Consider the following 20366-nt stretch of genomic DNA (forward strand, 5'->3'; position numbering starts at 1 on the left):
TATTTCCTGCTGCGCTGCCAGGAGACAGGGCCCTCAATGCATTGCTTGGAAAGCATAGAACACCATCTGGTATGTTTGTTCTTGCTGAGCTGGCTTGGGCACAGACAACTTTGGGGTTGCATTTCCAGTATGAAATTAGTTGTGAATCACCAATATATAATTTATACACTCAGTCACTCCATAACTGGCATATATTGCCTGTCTCCCGATCTCTTTTTTAGCCTACCTTTACCCTACTGAGGCTACAACCACAGACCTAGAATACAACTACCCTGTGCCTAATAATTTGATTTATTCTTTACATACCATCTTTGTTGTCTTTCTTCCTGCTTGCTTGTAACAGCTGCCTCTGAGGCCCAGAGTGCCTAAATGGCAGATCACACAGTAATACCGTTCCTGGACTATGCCGTGTTTGATTGCAAGCAGGGAATCAGATGACTGCTCTTTAACAGCCATGTGAGGTTTGCCCTCAAAGGAAGGATGTTCTTTTGAGTGCTTTACTTGCACTTCCACCTAAAGTAAAGTACCTTCTTGCCCTTTCTAACCAAGACTGGAGATTGGGTACTAAGGACTCACATAATCTTTGACTTTCAGTGTTCCCAGTCCTTCTTTCTGTTTCTATATTTCCTTATAGTGTGCAGGTGAGATCCCTAGGTTTGGCAGAGCATGCATATGACAAGTTGGTGTGCCCAACATGAGGCAATCATTTTGATACCTTGAAATTTGAATTGTGTGTGTGTGCGTGCATGTGCACGCGCATGATATTAGAGGCTTCTAGCATGAGCAGAGCTCATCTCCTATCCTATGCTCCCCAGGGGAAAAACTCAAGTCTTCTATAATCTACATTTCTTGAAATGCATCATCTCCTGATAAATAAATAGTAAAGTAATTTAACAACTCCTGTCCACTCGCCAGGATATTGAATAGCACGGATAGACATCATGGTGCCTTCCAGGTGTTGTGGATGACCATTTACATCAGCCCCAGCCATTTGCCAATGACAGGGACAATGGGATCTGTAGTCCAACAGCATGTGGAGGACCCCCCTGTTGTAGGGAATGCAAGTAGACCAACATTAATTGCAGATATCATACTGGTCCTTTGTCAGACTAGCTTATGTCCTCAGTCAGAGAGCTCGGACCTTTTATTTTCAACATGGAGACCTGACTTTTTCCAATTTGGTAAATCAACATGCTATATGTGTGCCCATCACGAACTCAACATCTTTTCAGTATACAGTTTAGCTTCAAAAAGCTAGAATAATCATGTAGTTCCTATGCAATGACTATAATGCCATTTTTCTTTTTAAATTGCTGTTTAAACATATTCTACCTTGAAATTCAAGAGATTATGCTCACCTCCTGATTTGTCTCTTCCCTCCACTACTGATTTCTAGCAATATAAAGAGTTCATACTAAAAAAGACCTCTGAATTGGGGCGAGGTGGGGGGGGAACTCATCCTACAAAGGTTTGTTCATAGGCACAGGTAAGCCTGCCTGCGTCTACCAGACTTCTCCAGCATAAATAAATACTTGGTGAAAGCAATATGCTCTCATAACTTTATTTCTTTGCAGAATTCACAATAATAGTTCTTCTGCTGGGAACAAGGTGGTGTGAAAGTTATTCTGACCATGTGAAATATAATATGACATTTTGGCTTCGTAAAATAAAACAAGGACTATCTTTAACATGGAGGAAATTCCACCAGGACAGAAGTCACTTCAGTTAGTAATGTGTCAGCCATACTGCCAGTTATTAAATGTGTTATGCTTTCTGAAGTGTGAATGTAGCTCTACCACTCTGCAAACTGCATTGTTATGCTGATCCACAGAGTGGCAGCACTGCTAGAAATAGCTACTAGCAAGTGAGAGTGCTGTTACTACTTGATATCAAAACTGGGGCTTCTCCACTGAGCTTGCTAAGCAAGAACTTGGAGAGATTTCAATCCAGCTGGGCCAATGTGATAAAGGGATTGAAGCCACAGAGGGAAGGATTAGCATGACAGATGAATACAGTACTGTGCAGTTTTCCATGGCAAAAGACTAACCCAGCTCATCAAGGAGCTGGAAGATGGGGGGTGGAGGGTGGGTGACACGGATCATATACTGCCATGGTAAGTTTCCTTAACACAGAGATCCTATTCCCTGGGACAAAGGGCGATTAAATACTTACTCTGGACTTCTAATACAAAAATAAAACTGAGCTGGCAAGAAGTGTCCATAAAAACTACCAAGCAGTCATTCACATAAATTTATCATGAGGCTGTGAATTTTGCTAAGGAACTATCTGCAGCTTACAATCTCTTTGGGAGAGTGGTTGTTGGATAATTAAAGAATTCAGAAAGTAGAATGCGAGATTTTAATGTTCTTTTCATGCAGCATATACTTAATGTTGTTTTTTTAAAAAAAAAGTTACTCCAGTTGAAGTCCACAGTCTGAGCCTTGATTATACAAAATACCAAGTTATCCAAATTAAGTCACCCAACCCCTGAACATCCATATAAATAATACCCCATTCTTGACCTTCTGAAGTCTAATCAGGAAAAAAATATCTTTGTATTCCTAGCTTGTTTAATTCATAAACTAGTCTATGTACTATGGGAAAGTCTATGGGAAATTAATCCCCCGATTTCCAGGGAAAATTTCAGCATATTTAGCATGAAATGCTAGAAAGATGTTCAAGAAGAGACTTTTCAAAATGGAAAAACCACCATCCATTTCTTTAGAACCAAAGCTCTTTAGAACTCTTATTTACAATTAAATTAAGGATAGTTTATTTCTGTTAACTTTACGTCTAACTGAGCTTATAGTTTGCTGTCAGAATACCTCTGACAGTGGCAACTGACAATGGGTGATGATGACTGAAAAGTTCATTTCTGGATTTTAATTCAAGTTGCCATTTTGGACCTTTAAAAACCTTCATGATTTGGGAACTTGCTACCTGAAGGATTGTCTCCTTCATGTGCATCTGTTAGTGCCTTGAAATCATTGTCTGGGGCTCTTCTTCAAGTGCCCCACCATGTGAAGTATGGCAGTTTGCTATGAGCAAGAAGGTTTCTTCATTTTTGTCTTCCCATTTGTGTAATGTGCACCCCAGGGAGCCCTTTTAAGATATGCTGTGGGTTTTTTACTTTAAAAAAATTTTTTTAATGGATTTCTCAAAATAACATGAAATAGCAATCCTCCCAACCAACATGACACACTTCCCATCCCCCACCCTGCAATTTCAGGTTCCTTGTGGGAAAACATTGTTCCAAAGTGTCAGGTGCGAGCCCAGTGGGTGCCATTGTGAGTTATAGTCTGTTGCATGTGTAATAAAAGTGTGCCATGTCACTATAAAGTTATCTCATCTTTTTGTGGCTAATGCCTAGGCCTCCTTAGTAAATTTTTCAGAGTGCACCAATCTCCGTATTTTCTGTTTCAACTGTGATAAAATTTTAGGGACTTCTGACTTGGAGCAATGAATTGTCTAGTGGCTAATAAAAGGAAGGTGATTTATATATCAAATTGACATTATCATCTTTAAAAATAGTTAGCAGAACCAAGATTGGGGTGCAATTAATATTTAGGTTTGTAATCAAGCTTATTTCATCAACAACATTCTTCCAAAATGGTTGCAGTTTATTGCATGCCCACCATATATGAATAGCTGCTCTCCAACAAAGACCAAAGATGGTTTTATTGATGTAGTTGCACCTCAGAGGTGTTAATGCCACCTATGTAAGAGCTTGAGCTTAAGAGTGGATAGTGATTTCAGTGTTGTTTTTAGCCCACAGGCTTTGCCAATCTGCTTCTTCAATTACTGCTTCTAAGTCTGATTCCAAAGTATGTTTTATTAAATTTGTTTGGCCCAATTGTGTGTCACTTACCATTTTGTAAATTATTGATAACAGGTTTAGATTTTTGCATTATAAGCTGTGGTTCTTAATCTTGCTTTGGCTCTCTGGATTTTTATTTTTATTTTCCTGCATCTGTTCAATCTTATGTGAAGCAAGACACTGCATGGGTGAGATGGCTTTGCTGCCAAAGACAGCTACTTTAGATTTTAGATAATTAGGAACAGTTACTCCAGGCAGCTAGTAGTCTGCATAGCCTAATTTGCATTGGGGAGAAACTGCCATATCATTAGACTAAAGCAGTTTAGATATTTTCTTTTAACAAAAGAGGCAGGGGGAATTTATCTATTTGATTCCCAGGGGGTCCACGGCCCATCCCTTGCCTCCCCCTCAACTAAATCTTTGTCATTTTTGCATGGTAATATCACAAATTTTATGGTCTGTTTTAGCGCTGTGCGATTTTAAAATATATTGGCTGAAATCAGTTTTGAAATCACACTGCAATAACGATTTAAACTCGGCAATATGCAGCAATATATGGCTCCTCACACAAGGGAGAGCAGATCTCAGCCAATAACACTGCTGATCTGAGCTGCCTTCTCTCAAGCTGAGGGAGACCAGGGCATCTGATTGTGAGGCACTGCCTTCCCCTATCACTAACACTGACAGAGAACAGGGCAGCTGATCGCCCTCATTTCAAGGCATCGTGGCACTACGTTCCCCTGGCACTGAGGCGGGAAACTTATGAGAGATGCTAATATGGCACATAAGATCAGGTGGGTAGCTATTAACTACAAGTGCCCCCCCCTTTTTACCTGGGAGTAAAGGTAAAGGGACCCCTGACCATTAGGTCCAGTCGTGACCAACTCTGGGGTTGCAGCGCTCATCTCGCTTTATTGGCCAAGGGAGCCGGCGTACAGCTTCCGGATCATGTGGCCAGCATGACTAAGCCGCTTCTGGCGAACCAGAGCAGCGCATGGAAACGCCGTTTACCTTCCAGCCGGAGCGGTAATTATTTATCTACTTGCACCTTGACGTGCTTTCGAACTGCTGGGTTGGCAGGAGCAAGGACCGAGCAACGGGAGCTCACCCCATCGCGGGGATTCGAACCGTCGACCTTCTGATCGGCAAGTCCTAGGCTCTGTGGTTTAACCCACAGCAGGAGTAAGTCTCACCAAATTCCATGGAATTTACTTCTGAGTAGACATGGTTAGGCTTGTACTGTAACCTGCCTAATTAAAAACTGTGGTGTTCTTTACAAGTTAAAGCTGCAAAAATATACCGAGGATGGATTTTTATGCGGGGGCAGAGACACATGTTCAGTTGGATGCACTTGAACAGAATTAAGCTCATTCTGTCAAAGAACAAACTGGAACTAGTTCCCTTTGGGTCAGGATGAAGTACAGTTACTTAGTCATGTGTGTAGCCAGGATTTATGTTGAGGGATTGGACAGGACACCCACCTGTCATCATTCTCTGTCCGGCTCTGTCTAGCAGATTTGGAATGAAATGTCTCAACAACAGTTGTTTTAAATTACTTTCTTTTGACCCCAAGAGCTCAGAAAAATCTGTCAAAATCTTTCAACAATTTCTACTTTTATTTAAGTCTTTTTATTTACTTACTTGATTTAGGGGGGGCAGCTGCACCCATGTACTTAGTTCCTTTTTAACATGAACTTTCAAAGCGATGCCGCCCCCACAAAAATTAGGGAAGAGGTAAGAGCTTTCACAATTGCTACAAGTCGTATATCTGAACAATACAATAATGTATTCCACAAATCAAGCCAGTAGCAAGAAGAATTAGGGCCAGAGACATGCAACAGGGTTCACTGTATTGAAACCAGCTGCTGGAGTATTGTAATCACTTCTGGTAAACATTGCAACAAGCCTTTCGCTTTGTACAGCCTGTGCCGCAGGCTGAAATCAAGAAGCAGTCAATCAATAATAATAGTGTGCTTTTGTTTTGGCTTGAAGGACGAAAGGAAATACCTGACTGAAATCCACCAGTACTGCAGGTAAAGTATGAGTGAGAAAGCCCTCCTTCACTTAGCAGCTGAATCTGCCTCTCTGCCAACTCTTAGGGCTCTCCCAACTATTTGTGGGGGCGGCTCAGCCTGCTTCCTCCTTCAAAGCAAACCGTGGAAGGAGGAGAACATCAGAGGTGGCTCCCAACTTAAGCTACACAGAGAGGGAATAACCTACCTTGTGACTGCTATAAGACTATTTCCAAAACTGAGCAGTGTAGTTTAGAGAGGTGACCCTTCCTCCCCACTTTCTACCAAATAATTCAGGGCTGGATGTGCGGCAAACTTTGCAATCAGCTCCAAATTGGAATACAGAAAGGGGAGGGGTTACCCTTTCCTCCCTGTGCTGTCTGGAAGGGTTCTTTAAATATATTTTTAGCTCACCCTCGCCATATTAGCCTCCCAGAACGGATCACAATATAAGTAAAATGCAAACAATTCCAGTACAGTTAAGATCAGATGAAATGGATCACTCAAAATGTCAGTCATAAAAGCACCTCCCAGGTCCCAGGAGTGAAGGTGGCAGCAGGTCCGGTGGGAAGCCCAGAGTTGCAAGAGGATTGCCTTTTGACTATCAATGCAGCTCTATTGCCATAGATACTTAGAAAGGTCCAGTTGTAAGCAATGACCAAGCAGAGAACTAGGTAGAAGATGATCTGGCAGTGATGTAAGTTTTTCAGTGTCCTCGGGACTTCTGCTGAGCTAAGAGTTTCCTTTTGAGGTCATTAATATCCCTTTTGGTGGCTCTAGTCTCCTTGCCCCTGTTCTAGAACTCCCTAGCTCATATCTTCCTGGCTCGGCCCCAGCTCTGACTCTTACTCTAGCCGCCATACAATGTGCTGGTCACATACATCATCCCTAGATCTAAGAACCAGAACAGTCCGATACAGACAGAGACATTCCTTCAGATACCTGGGTCCAAGTCATTTAGGCAGGGATTCCAACAGGATTTTCTGAGCCCAGTTCTCTAGTTGTTGATTTGGCCCCCCACTTACCCTGCACATGCGGCGCACACACACACACATCAATCCATGAAACTTATTTCTGAGTATGCCTACAGAGGATTGCTCTGCATATTCATCTATCACACGTACATACTCTCATACACACTTCTACTAGTCTGGCTGTAACTGCTTACTTGCAGAGAGTAGCAGCTGGAATCCTGCCTTCTTCTGATACCCATTTTTAATCACCAGCTTACGAGGGAATGGGGTGGCATGAGGGTGGTGCTACAGGTGAACTAGCGCTACCTGAGCTGCTGGGTGAGTAGTAAGCACCACTAAATCCAATGAGACTTACTTCTGAGTAGACAATGCAACCTTAGAGGCTACCTTTTCTCTGTCAGGGGATGTATTCCCTCAGATGTCTTCAGTCAAGAGCTGAGTGCATCTGATGAGGGGATGAGCTTTGAAACAAAACTGTTCAGGATGAACTAATCCAAAATAAAGATTAGAATTCTCAATTCTATGTAGGTTTACTCAGAGGTAAACACCATTGGGCTTGATAGGCTGAAGAGGGTTGTTACTGTTTTTAGTACATCACACCAATGAAGTTACTGTTTTGCAAAGCTAGTGAAACACACACATGGTTTCTGAGTTGCCCACCTGTGTTGGAGCTCTTTAAATTTCCATTCATTCATTCATTCATGTTATTTAGAATAAAACACATGAAATACAAAATATCAGGCTCATTAGCAAGTGCCAATATATCAATTGAACCCAAAATATACCATATTTAAGGGCCACTTGAAGCATTACTTTTTCTGAGGGAATTTGTGTGCATGTTGAAAAGTGACTAGGTGAATCCTTATAATCTACAGAAATATAAAATGTGAAGCTTATAAAAACGTGGTAGGTGATACTCATTGGATTTCTAGGCTAAACCTGTAAATATTGTAATATACATTGTGGTGGTGCTCACAAGTTTATGTTCAAATATACCCACAAGCCCCAAAAGTTGGTGACCTCTGTTATATGTGGATGAATTAACAGTCCAAGCCAAAGAATAAATCAACACTCTCTCTGGTATAGAATGTGGCATTTCTCTCCATTTTAAAGTGACACATAATGCTAATTTGCTAGTTTTTACTTAGAGATCGTATTAAAATATAACCTCTCTTCCCTTAATTACTCTGGTTTTATAACAAAGGCTCCTTTCTTGGCAGTAACATATAAAAGAAAATGAGAGAAACATGAGCCAAACTGCCTTGTTCTTGCTGATTCTTTTGTAACTAACTAAGCGTAAATAAGGATTAAACACAGCTAACTTTTGTTTACCGTTGAAATAGTGAACCTAGTATTAGATGAGCATTTACAAGGACATATTGTCTCAGGCCTTTGGAGGTCTAGCTCTCTACAGAAATAATTTGTAACTGTCAAATGTTTATCATTTACTGCATTTCAAACTGGGTAACTCCAGGAACTGGGATGAAGCCAGCAGATGGTGATAGAAATTAAACTCATGATATGGTTCAGTAATCAGTGAGCTTTGGAAAGACAGAGGTGCTCTCTCTTTTCTTATCCCTAAACTATACCCTTGATAGATTCGAAGCCTAAACCTGGTTTACTTTCTGCTATGCTTTCAGCCTGCAGTTTATTTATTTACATTTTTGTTTGTAAAAATACAACAACCTAAAAACATCTAAAAGCAATACGAAACACTCATTGTCCAACTAGGCAAAATATAATGGCAGTGCTAGCTAGAATCCAAGCCATTCCAAGTCAGGTTTCAAGATCATTATGACTCACACTTTAACAAAGGGACTGGCATTCATAAACCCATTTGAGCAAATTAATGGAGGAGCTATTGCTCTGCTGATACAGAATTATGGAGCCAAGGCTCAAGGCAGCTATGCAAATATGCAAATGCACAGATTAAAAAAATGAAATATTTTAACTCCCATTAAAATAGCTTGAAACAAGAAGTATGTTGCATTTGACATGGCACAATGTACTTGAGACTACTGTAAAGGCTACCCACATCAAATTCAAATTGCTTAAGTTTTTATTCATCAATACTAATACGCTTACAAGAAATCTAGATCATAAAAGAAATGTACAAATTCCAAAGCCTAGGGAAAGAGTCATTTTCTTGCCAGGGTTACTATTGGTTCCCATCCCAGGATAAAACAAAAACAGAGAGAATGTGGATTATGCAGAAGGGCAGGGGGCACCAATCTGGCCTATGTCATACCCAACAGAGCTGCTGTGTTTTGCTAAAAAGTAGGATATAACGAGTCACTCAGTTTGGTGCAGTGTTGGAAATGCTGCAACATTATTCCCTCCTTACATTCTGCACAATCCTCCTATTTAAAAGGCTCTGTAATGCAAGGTGTAATCCTCCAGTCCTACAGCTCAATCACATATTTATTAATTTGTGACACCCAGTGCCCACTAACTCTCCCTGAAGCTTTCCGTGTGTGTGTGTGTGTGTGTGTGTGTGTGTGTGTGTGTGTGTGTGTGTCAGTTTATTGATTCTGGTCCCTTCCTGTTCACTTTGCTCAAACCCTTCTTTTGCTAGGCATGCAAGAGAAATTCTGCGCTGCTGCAGGTCATAATTGAAAAAGACAGAAATGCTCAATATGACTCATACATTATTCAGCTTATCAGCTGCCCAAGAGAAAAAGAGAGGGAGAGGTTGTTTGCATGCCTACCTCTTCCACTATCAACAGAAGAAATAATTTTCAATTACACTAAGTGTATGCAACTCTGTTCCCCAACAGGATCTGGAGTTAGAGAGATGGAAGTGGAGAATGAAGGACAGCGCGAAGAAGCAACTGCTACAAAATGCTTGCTTATGTTAGATTCTTGGCTCCAGTTTGCTTCTTAATAATGTACCAAATGGAATATGCTAGCAATCAGAAAAACCACCACAATTCATGACAAAAACCTAGATCAAGGCCAGCTGAAATTACACCACAGAAGCCAACTAAGCATTGATCGACTGGTTGTGAATATATGACTTTAATTATTTATGAGGGGTTTGCCACATAAATTTATGGTAATGTGCCTGAAAAGACCTTTGCCAAAAGCTAGAGATTTCTTGAAAGAAAATAAAAATACTAGGATCATTTCTACTATCCCAATATTATTTCAAATCCCACTATCAGAAGTGGCAACCCTGGCATGGTAAGTGATGGACCAACAATGAAGTTGGTTTTTTTTTACCCTTGCCTAGAGTTTCCACAACCAAAATGCATTTTTTTAAAAAGGAAAAAATGTCATAAGCCCAATAGAATTGCCAGTTTTCTTACGATAATCTTCCAAGAGGCATTCCCAAATCAATTACGCTGCAGCTGGTAATATAGTCTTAAAAGACCATTCAGTTTCTTAAACATCACCCTACTTGTCCAAGCCCATATGCAAATTGCTTCAGCTTATAAGGGTTCTATAGGGACCCCTAGTAACAAGCCCCATATCTCTTCTAATTTCCTTCATACAAAGTATGCATCCCTCCTGGACATATTCACTTGGGAAGAACAGAATAAAAACAATGCTCATCCAACCTTAACAGAGAAGACTTTAATAATATGTCCCATATAACTTGGCAATCACTTGTACAAAGATTTACTCCTGAAGAAAGTGAAGGCCACATAACATTCTGCCACGTAATCCCAGTAAAGGACAGACTGGAAAAAGATTTGCCTGGAAATAAAATCCTTGCTGTGAAACCTATTGCTTTATACCAAGGGTAGGGAACCAGTGACCTGCTAAGCCTTTAAAACTGGTCTGCAAGTCTCCTACTGGTCTTTCAGCAGCATTGGTGGTGGTAAACAGAAACTCACGGTGCCTTTGAAGACTAGCAAGTTGCAGAAGCAGATTAAGTGAAGGAAAAGCCATTGGAGAGTAGACTGCTGCCAACTGTTATCTGTCTATGTTCCAATTTTTCAGTATCTTTTCAAGCTAAAGTTAAGCCGTTCCAGTTCTTCAAAATATATTTAGTAGAATCTGAAAGGAGACCTGATACTCGAGTAACAAAGGATTTTTGTAAATTATTTGATTCCACGTGATCTATCCTTAAGCAACCAGTTATAAGGAGACTCCTATTGTACTGCTGTAAATAAATGAGATACACAGTACTATCACCAACACATATGTTTCAGCACAGCAACAAACTGGGGAAAGGTGGGGGGAAAGCAGCAGTGAAACGTTTTGCTTAATTCATCTAGCAACCTAAGCCTTCCTCACTGGAAGATATCATCAGTAAATAATTTATATACACCAATAAATCTGCTTAATCCTTTCGTTTGAAAACAGAGTTTCCATTTTAGTCAATTAGGGCAAATTTAAATTGCATTTAGAGAATGCAGCACATTCAGGCATCCATGGCCCATCTATGAAGTTATTAGAAAGATACACACTAATAAATTGGGGGGGGGGAGTAGTTGTGTGGTGGTGGTGGTGTTGTTGTTTTAAAAAAACATTTTAAAAGGGAAGTAGGATAGAGAAAAGAGAATTTTCCCCCATTTTCTTTCTTTCCTCTCCACTCCCCAAACAATTCTTCCTTATCCAATATAAATAAGGAATTCTGGACATGGAAGTTTTCTTCAACACATACAGTAGATAACTTGTTGGATCCAGAACCCTGGCCTGAAATTTGAATTCACAGCCAGATTGGCATTCCAGAACACATGGAGGGAGGGCTCCAGGACCCTGACAGAGCTTCACATCTCCTTCCCAAAGCCCAGTGGCTCACTTACCCAGCTTGGGGAAGGCAGCACAAGGTCTTGGGGGGGGGGCATGAAATTTTAGCCTTGTTCCCCGCCCCTTGCACAACAAGGCAGTTTGTGACCTACGGGTTCCATTTCGAAGTATTCTTCCAACCCACTTGATATGAAAATTTGGACCGCGCAGGTTCAAAGGATCCTATAGGTGATAGAGCTGGTCTCTCTGGGAATACCTTCTCCAAGTACAATTCTACCCCCCACCCCCCGCCAACCAATGGCTTCGATTCAAAAAGGGACTTGTCCATTGCAATTTAACTCAGAAGAAGACAGCTTTCTGCTTGTTACCCTGTAGTCTAGGAGTGGTGAACAAATTCTAGGCTGATTATTAGCCAATCCAGCTGTATTCTGTGACAATAAAAGGTGGTAGAGAGAAAATTATAACCCTGTTGGCCAAAACCTAATCCTGCTCCCTGATTCTTTAAGATTAAAAGGAGAACCTCTCCCTCACAGTTTAAAAGATCTGGGTGAAAGAGAGAAATTGGGTTTGGGGAATGTAGGCATGTTATTGAAGTTAGTTTTCCCTTCTATTCATCTCCAACTCTGGAGGTGAAGGATAATGCCTGTATACTGTTTTCTGCTGGAAATGTTTGCTGGCAACTTTGAAGGTAGGGTAACTGTGCAAGTTCTTTGTGTGAAGCAGGTCTGTGTCCAGAGGTGTTGCTGGGTGTTTTAGTTAATACCTCTTTGCTTTATCCCTTGAGAGCCTCAGTGAATGTTCATCACAATAAACATATTTAGAAATAATAATAATGAAAACAATAAATTATATGGGAATTGTACACAGTGATCTATCTGTTTACACTTTTAATAATAGATATCTAGATAGATGATAGATAGATGATAGATAGATAGATAGATAGATGATTGATAGATAGATAGATAGATAGATAGATAGATAGATAGATAGATGATAGATGCAGAAAAAGCAAGCATAACCAACAGCATAGGCTTTCCAATGTGAACAAACAGTTCAGCTTATATGTAACAGGCTGTGGTATATACAGCTCAGTTGTAACAGAGCTTCCACTTACCTTCTAACACTGTCAGTTTGGCACTGGTATTTATCTCCCCAACACTGTTGGTAGCCATGCACTCATATATTGCTTCATCCCGAAGGACACGCAGCGGTTGAATACGTAGAACTGATCCAGACCCATCATCAAATTCAATAACCTTTTTTCAAAAGAGGGGAAACTGTATTACCCATTTTATTACTGGTGGACACACAACATACCATTTCCTTTTAAAACATGACTGAGGAATCAGGAAAGGGACAGGGACCAGCTCCTCCACTCTCTGGGGCAAATTCCTGCAACCTTGTTTACCATGGTGAATGATTCTATCTGTACAGTCCTTCTTTAACGAAGATTTAAACCAACAAGATGTTGTTGTAAATTACGGTTTGGAAACCATACCACATACCTTAGTTGTCCACCTTTATTAATAGTGAACCCTATTTAGCATTAAGCATGATTAACATTCTGAAACTAAAAGAAACTCTGTGTCTCTTTGCCATGATACACAGTTTGGCCATTAACACCATGACTCAAGTTTCTGAGCTGCCCATTCCCCCTTTTTCCTCTGCTCATGTGCTCCTCTCATCATTCCATTCCTTAAAGTATTCAAACTGGAAGTTCAAAGTAAATAATGGTTTATGATTCTTGTTTGTAGGCAAACCACAGTTTGCTGAATTTGAATATCACAGCAAATTACTTTTTGCTCAAACTAGGAAGTGACTAAGTGAACTGGAAGAGAGAGAAAGAGGGACTGGGAGAGCATGAGGCATAGTACAAATAGGCAAACCATGGTTTGGCTATGACGCATGAACTGGGTCATTAACCATTCATGAAATAAAAGAAATTTCTTTAACCCTCTCATAGAGAAATGTGTTTATCATATAACCCATAAATTGTCCCTCAATGGCAAGGACTTCAAATGAATAGACACTGAACTTAATTAACTTCAGACTCATCTAATTTCAATTTACAAACAAAGCAAAATGAGATGCAATAATATCACCCAAAAAATATAGTGATTACAGAAGGAAGCTATACTAGGAGAATCTTATTATTTTACCTCTCAGAGGAGAGTTAACCAATACTTATCCACGTGGAATGAATAATTCCCTCAGTAGTCCAAGTCTGGAAATTTGGAGAATCAGAAATGCCATATTCCAGGTAATGTATATCAAAGAGGAAATATTTATTTCCAGTTCACACATTTGTTATATTTTAATGCCACCCAACATATGGAAACGCCCACAAAATTACTAGGGAAAAAATATGTTCTGTGCGTACCTCAAATCGTTGGGAGCTAACTTTCTTTCCTTTCTTCATCCATGTGATACGTGGCTTTGGCTCTCCTATTGCTTGGCATACAAAGGAGGCCACACCTCCAGATATCCCAATCTGATCCTCAGGAGTTTTCATGAAGTTTGGCTTACCTGCAAGACAAATATGCTGAATGGTGAAATGTGCCTGGGGTCTGAATTAAAGATAATGAATATTACAGCAATCTGACTACTGTATATCTATCTTGTGCGCCCAGCTCATGACTAATGAAATGACACCACACCTAGAAACAATGGATACATCGGTGAACAAAATAATACAACCAAGTTTAAAAACATTATGAAGATTGTTTAGGAATAACTGTTTAGCTGCTAATTCTTCACACTCCTGTAATAAGCGAATTTCCAGTTTAAAATAGCCCGTGTGGGCAGGCACTGGCAAACGCTGTTTAAACAACAACAACAACAACAACAACAACAGCAACAACAACAACAAAAATTAAGTACAGGATTTCATTATGATCGGGCTGGAAAAATTTGAGAGTATCAGAACCACCATGTCCAAATTTAGTTATCACTGAAAGCATCCTGAGTTCTGGGAGTATATAATCCACCTGCAGATGGAGTTAATCAGCTATTGGATAGAACAAAAACATTGTTTTATAATATAAAACAATGGTTGAAACAGCTTGGGTGGCCTTACAATCTCTCTCACAATGGAGCACAAAGGGATTTCTGGAAGGCTTGCTCTGCTTTGCTTGCTCCGCTATGACAGAGCTCAATGCACACCTGCTGTTACTGGTTTTTCATTTCGTTTCGTTTTTGTTTTTTAATGCACACTGAGATGTTAAAAAACAAACAAACTCCTGGCAATGCCAATTCCCAATAATTACATGCTGTTAAAATCGCGGAGTGGGATTGCCTTTTTCAGTCAAGTGTTAAGGTGAAAGGTGGGCATTATCTGAGTTGCAGACCCTGCTGTCTCCTCTGGAACTGGAGAAGAAATGAAATGTCTGATCAACTGGTGTTTCCATCAATGCTAAACAAAAGTTTCAAGAAATGTATTCAGAAGCTGCTGAAAGCTATGAGATCTAACCCCCATTCTGAGCTTAGCAATTATTAATATTTTCTAAAAGATCAGAAAAACAACATTTACTTTAATGCAACAATAAAAGCAATCCTGGTCACTATTTGCCCAAAGGATATTATTATGAAAATTACATAAAGAGCTACTAGACAATCAGAAGAATGGAGACCATCATGCTATAAGTTTTTCAAAGAAAGCTATAAATACCTTATTTATTCTCTTTCATTCTATGTACCATAGAGCAAAGAGGAGAACGTTCCAGAGTAGTGTAATTAGGTCATTTAAATTTACACCAGTGAACAACACTCTCAATTTGTGAAGGTATTGATGAACACAATTACTTCTATGAAAATGATTAAATATATTTGGAATGATGAAGAAATATTTTTGGGGGCCTAACAGGAGGAGGTACGGGGTAAGCACAGAGAAACTATTTCTGAGAGGCAGAAAATTGATAGCTCACAACATACAGCTTCAGTGTCACAAGCAATAGCCTGAGATTAAAATCAATCATTAGCCATGTTTGCTTAACTTACATCGATTTCACATATTTACTTACCAAAATTCACATCAATTTCTGCTCAGTTTTATTTACAAATATCTGTATTTCTTCCCCTCTACAATCTCCCTCAGCAAAAGGCTAATAAGGTTCATGCTAATTTTGACTGCAGTGTAACTGCCCATTTTGCAATGCAATCTGCTCAGCTGTTTTGTTAGGTATTGGACTTCTGCATATGACTTGCTATTTTATGTTATTTATTTTGTGATGCTGAGGAACTAGCATAAATTTGGATCAGACATTGTGCCTTTTCTCTTAAAAGGGATGGGTGTATTGCTGGACATGTTAGCTCATGGTGAACAATGTGTCCTGAAAAGTGGTTTATAAATCTCTTCATAAATAAAGTGAAATATCGAAAGCACAAATGCAGACAATTCCACCAAGAAAGAAAAGTGAAAGGCATCTAAATAAACCTGTGCACTTGCATAAGGAGCTTACAGATGAGCTGATATTTAAGAAGGGCATATATAAGAAATGGAAAATCATGAAAGAAGAGTACAAACAAGCAATAGACAGTTGCAGGGAGAAGGTTAGAATGAGCCGAGGAAGATGGAGAAATGCTACTGGCAGAGAGAGAGAAGGCAGAACTGCTTAACACAGGCATCTCCAAACTTGGCCCTCCAGATGTTTTGGGACTACAACTCCCATCATCCCTAGCTAACAGGACCAGTGGTCAGGGATGGTGGGAATTGTAGTCCCAAAAAACATCTGGAGGGCCGAATTTGGGGGTGCCTGGCTTAACACCTACTTTGCCTCTGTCTTCACCCAAAAGGAAAGCAGGGCTCAATATGGTGATAACAGAATAAATAATGCAAGGAGGGAGCTCTAGCCCAAAACAGGAGAAGAGGTGATAATGGAACACCTAGCTTATTTAAACAAATTCAAATCTCCAGGGGCTGATGAGCTACACCCAAGCGTACTAAAGGAGCTAGTGGATGTGATCTCAGAGCCTCTTAGAGAATAGGTGAGGTCCTTGCAAACTGGAGTCAGTCTGTGAGCACTTAGAAAAGGAAGCTGCAATTACTAAAACCCAGCATGGGTTTTTCCAAAAACAAGTCATGCCCGACAAATCTCATTTCTAGATCCATTTCAATTGGAAATTCAATCTGGCTTTTGTACAGAAACTGCCCTGGTTGCCTTATATGATGGCCTCTGTTGGGGGAGAGACAGAGGCAATATGTCCCTGTTAATCTTCCTTCCGTGACTTTTTTGCAGCTTTCAATACCATCAACCACTGTATCCTCCTGGAGAGGCTATCTGATGTGACGGTGGGCAGCACAGCTTTGTAGTGGTTCCCTTTCTACTTGGATCATGGTCTTCAGCAGGTGATACTTGGGGACTGTTTTTCAGCACCAAGGGGCCTTCAATGTGGAATCCCGCAGGGCTCAGTTCTATCCCCTAGGTTTAATATCTACAGTGGTACCTCGTGTTACAAACACCTCGGGTTACAAACACTTCGGGTTACAGACTCCACTAACCCGGAAGTAGTACCTCGGGTTAAGAACTTTACCTCAGGATGAGAACAGAAATTGTGAGGCGGCAGTGCAGCGGCAGCGGGAGGCCCCATTAGCTAAAGTGGTACCTCAGGTTAAGAACAGACCTCCAGAACAAATTAAGTTCGTAATCAGAGGTACCACTGTATATGAAGCTGCTGAGTGGAGTCATCTGGAGTTTTGGAGTGTGTTGTGAGTAGTATGCTTATGACACACAACTCTATTTCTCCTTTACATCTACAGGCTTGGCAGTGGATGTGTTAGACTGATGTCTTGCCTCAGTAATGGACTGGATGAGAGTCAATAAACTGAAGCTCAATCCAGGTAAGACAGAGATACTGTACCTTCTCATCTTTGGCTGGTGGTTCAGCTATGCCCTTATCTGAGCAGGGATAGCCTAACATATGTGACCTATGCTCTGGTAACCTCTAGGCTGGATTACTGCAATGCATTATACATAGGGCCACTTCTGAAGACAGTTCAGAAACTTCAGCTGGTGCAAAATTCAATGGCCAGACTGCTCACCAGAACAAGACAGTTTGAGTATCCTGACCTGACTACACTGGCTGCCAATTAGTTTCCAGGTCCAAATCGAAGTGCTTGTGTTGACCTATAAAGCCTCACATGCCTCAGGACCTGAATACCTTAAGCTTCCTTTAATTCCTAGGGTACATGTAGCTCAGTTGGTAGAGCATGAGACTCTTAATCTCAGGGTTTTGTGTTCAAGCTTCATGTTGGGAAAGTGATTTCTGCAATGCAGGGGGTTGAACTAGATGACTGTTATGGTTCCTTCCAACTCTATAATTCTCTGTTTCTAGAAGTTTATATGCAATGTAACTTACATTTAGTGAATTTATGAATTCCATATGCTCTAAATGTTCAAACATGTTCAGGAAAATCTTTATCATAAAACTTCTAGCTTCTTTCTGTTCAAAGAAACTCATTTTATACTAAATAAATATAGGGAATACAAAAGTGAAGAAGTCAAGTCTACCTGTTCCCAGCGGCAGATGGTGCCTGGATAGGTAAAATGCTAAACTAAGGTGCTCATGACAACAGTTAAGAGTCTCTGCTTTGTCATGGGGTGTGGAATAATGCTGATTACACAGAATATATAATGTTACAAGGTACGGTTACTGCCTGAGGCCAACAACCTTCTGCAATCTGACTCATCCCAAATGATGCTGTTGCTAAATCTTGCCCTTTTTTCATCCACAGCAACTCTGCCAATCAAGCTAATTGAATGTACCAGAGGGCTACCTTCCTAAGCTCCAGGCTTCCTACAACACAGAAAACTCCCTAGGCATTATTTTAAAATAAGGATTCAGTTCTTAAATTATCTGTATTGTAGCTATTATATACACCAATGATTTCTGGCATGCAAAATATATCCTTGAGTGGTGACGTAAGAAATTCCTTAGTTTGAGGTCTCAAAGATCAACTGTCAAAAATAGTTTTGTTTGGTTTATGCTTTTGTATACAATCTGGGCAACCAGAGGGTGGAATAGCAGAGAGGAATGATTTAAATAAAACAGTGGGAAATCACAAAGCAGACTCCGATGATATAAAAGACCCTGAAATTGTCTTTCCCATATGCAGCTTTTTTCACATAAGCATTTTACAGAACTAAAGGTAAGCTTAAAATTGGACACTGTTATCTAAAATTCATTGTAGGAAGCAAACCAATGGTTCATCTGAACATTTAATATTTATATTTCACTTGTCAATAGTATGCATGCCATGCTGCATACATTAAGCAATAAGGACACACTTCCCTGGGTAAGGAAATGTTTTCCACTTCAGTGAGTGGGTCATGGCCTACAAAACACAGTGGAAGCACCAGCCACACATCTGTAACTCTTGCCACACATCTTAACTCTAGACACTGCAAGCAACACAATTGCTAAGAAGACTTACATTAAACCACTCCAATTTAATTTATCTCAGCCAATCAGACTCGTTGCACATGAGACACAATATGCCATAAGAACTTAAGCAGAGTACTGTCAAAAGCCCATCTAGTTCAGCATTCTCACAGTAAGCAGCAAGATGCTCATAGGATGCCAGGAAACAGAACCTAAGTTCAATGGTGCTCTACCCACATGCAATTCCCAGCGACTGGTATCTGGAGGCATACTGACTCCAATGGTGGAGGCAAAGCATAGTCATTATGGCTACTGATAACTTTTTCCTCCATACGTTTGTCTAATTCTTTTTCAAAACCATCCAATTTAGTGGCCAGCACAACATGTTGTCTAGTTTAACCATGCATAGTACGAATAAGTAATTTATTTCATCTGTCCTGAATCTTCCACCCTTCAGCTTCGTTTGATGTCCACTGGTTCTAAAACCTCTCTCTATCCACTTTTTCCATGCCATGCATAAATTGTATACACTATCATACCTACTCATACTCACATTTTCTCTAAACTAAAAAGCCCCAACTCATAGAAGAGTTGCTCCAACTCCTTGATCATTCTGGGTGCCCTTTCTGAACCTTGTCCAGCTCTAAAATATTCTTTCTGAGGAGATGTGACTAGAACTATACACAGTATTCCAAGTGAGGTTGCACCATAAAGGTAAAGGGACCCCTGACCATTAGGTCCAGTCGTGGCCGACTCTGGGGTTGCGGTGCTCATCTTGCTTTATTGGCTGAGGGAGCCAGCGTACAGCTTCCGGGTCATGTGGCCAGCATGACTAAGCCGCTTCTGGCGAACCAGAGCAGTGCATGGAAACGCTGTTTACCTTCCCGCCGGAGCGGTACCTATTTATCTACTTGTACTTCGTGCTTTCGAACCGCTGGGTTGGCAGGAGCAGGGACTGAGCCATGAGCTCATCCCATCACGGGGATTTGAACCGCCAACCTTCTGATCGGCAAGCCCTAGGCTCTGTGGTTTAACCCACAGCGCCACCCGTGTCTGGTTGCACCACAGATTTGTATAATAGCATTTTGATATTGGCAGTTTTTATTTCCAATCCCTTTCCTAATGATCCCTAGCATGGAATTTGCCTTTTTCACAACTGACACACACTGGATCAACATCTTCACTGAGCTACCCACCAGAACCCCAAGGTCTTGTTCCTAGCCAGTCATCAATTCAGACACCATAAACATATATGTGAGAGATAAGAATGGCCGCATAAACATGAGAAGGCTGACAGAAAAAACAAAGCACCAGGCAGACCACATATACACAGGAATATAGTAATGAATCTCCTTGAATAAGAAAAGGAATGACAGATTATAAATGGCACTGCAGCTTTTGCAAGTGAAAAAGGTGTTTATTACACCAGGGACTGCCAACCCAGCACCAGGTGGTGGCCAGTCATTTCTATTGGGGTGGGTGTGGCAG

At 40.5% G+C, this 20366-nt stretch overlaps 1 protein-coding gene across 15 annotated transcripts in view; it reads right to left on the bottom strand.

Annotated features, from left to right (window-relative positions):
• The window catches only part of PTPRF (protein tyrosine phosphatase receptor type F), a 467761-nt gene that overhangs the window by 213447 nt on the left and 233948 nt on the right, over nt 1-20366 (bottom strand). For all 15 annotated transcript variants that reach the window (XM_077928818.1, XM_077928817.1, XM_077928822.1 and 12 more), the window contains 2 exons: nt 13882-14027; nt 12616-12757 (listed from right to left, as the gene is read on the bottom strand). In XM_077928818.1, coding sequence (XP_077784944.1) covers nt 12616-12757; nt 13882-14027 — 288 coding nt within the window. The remainder of the gene's footprint in view (nt 1-12615; nt 12758-13881; nt 14028-20366) is intronic.

This window comes from Podarcis muralis, chromosome 5 (assembly GCF_964188315.1).
Source record: "Podarcis muralis chromosome 5, rPodMur119.hap1.1, whole genome shotgun sequence".
NCBI classification, from domain to species: Eukaryota; Metazoa; Chordata; class Lepidosauria; order Squamata; family Lacertidae; genus Podarcis; species Podarcis muralis.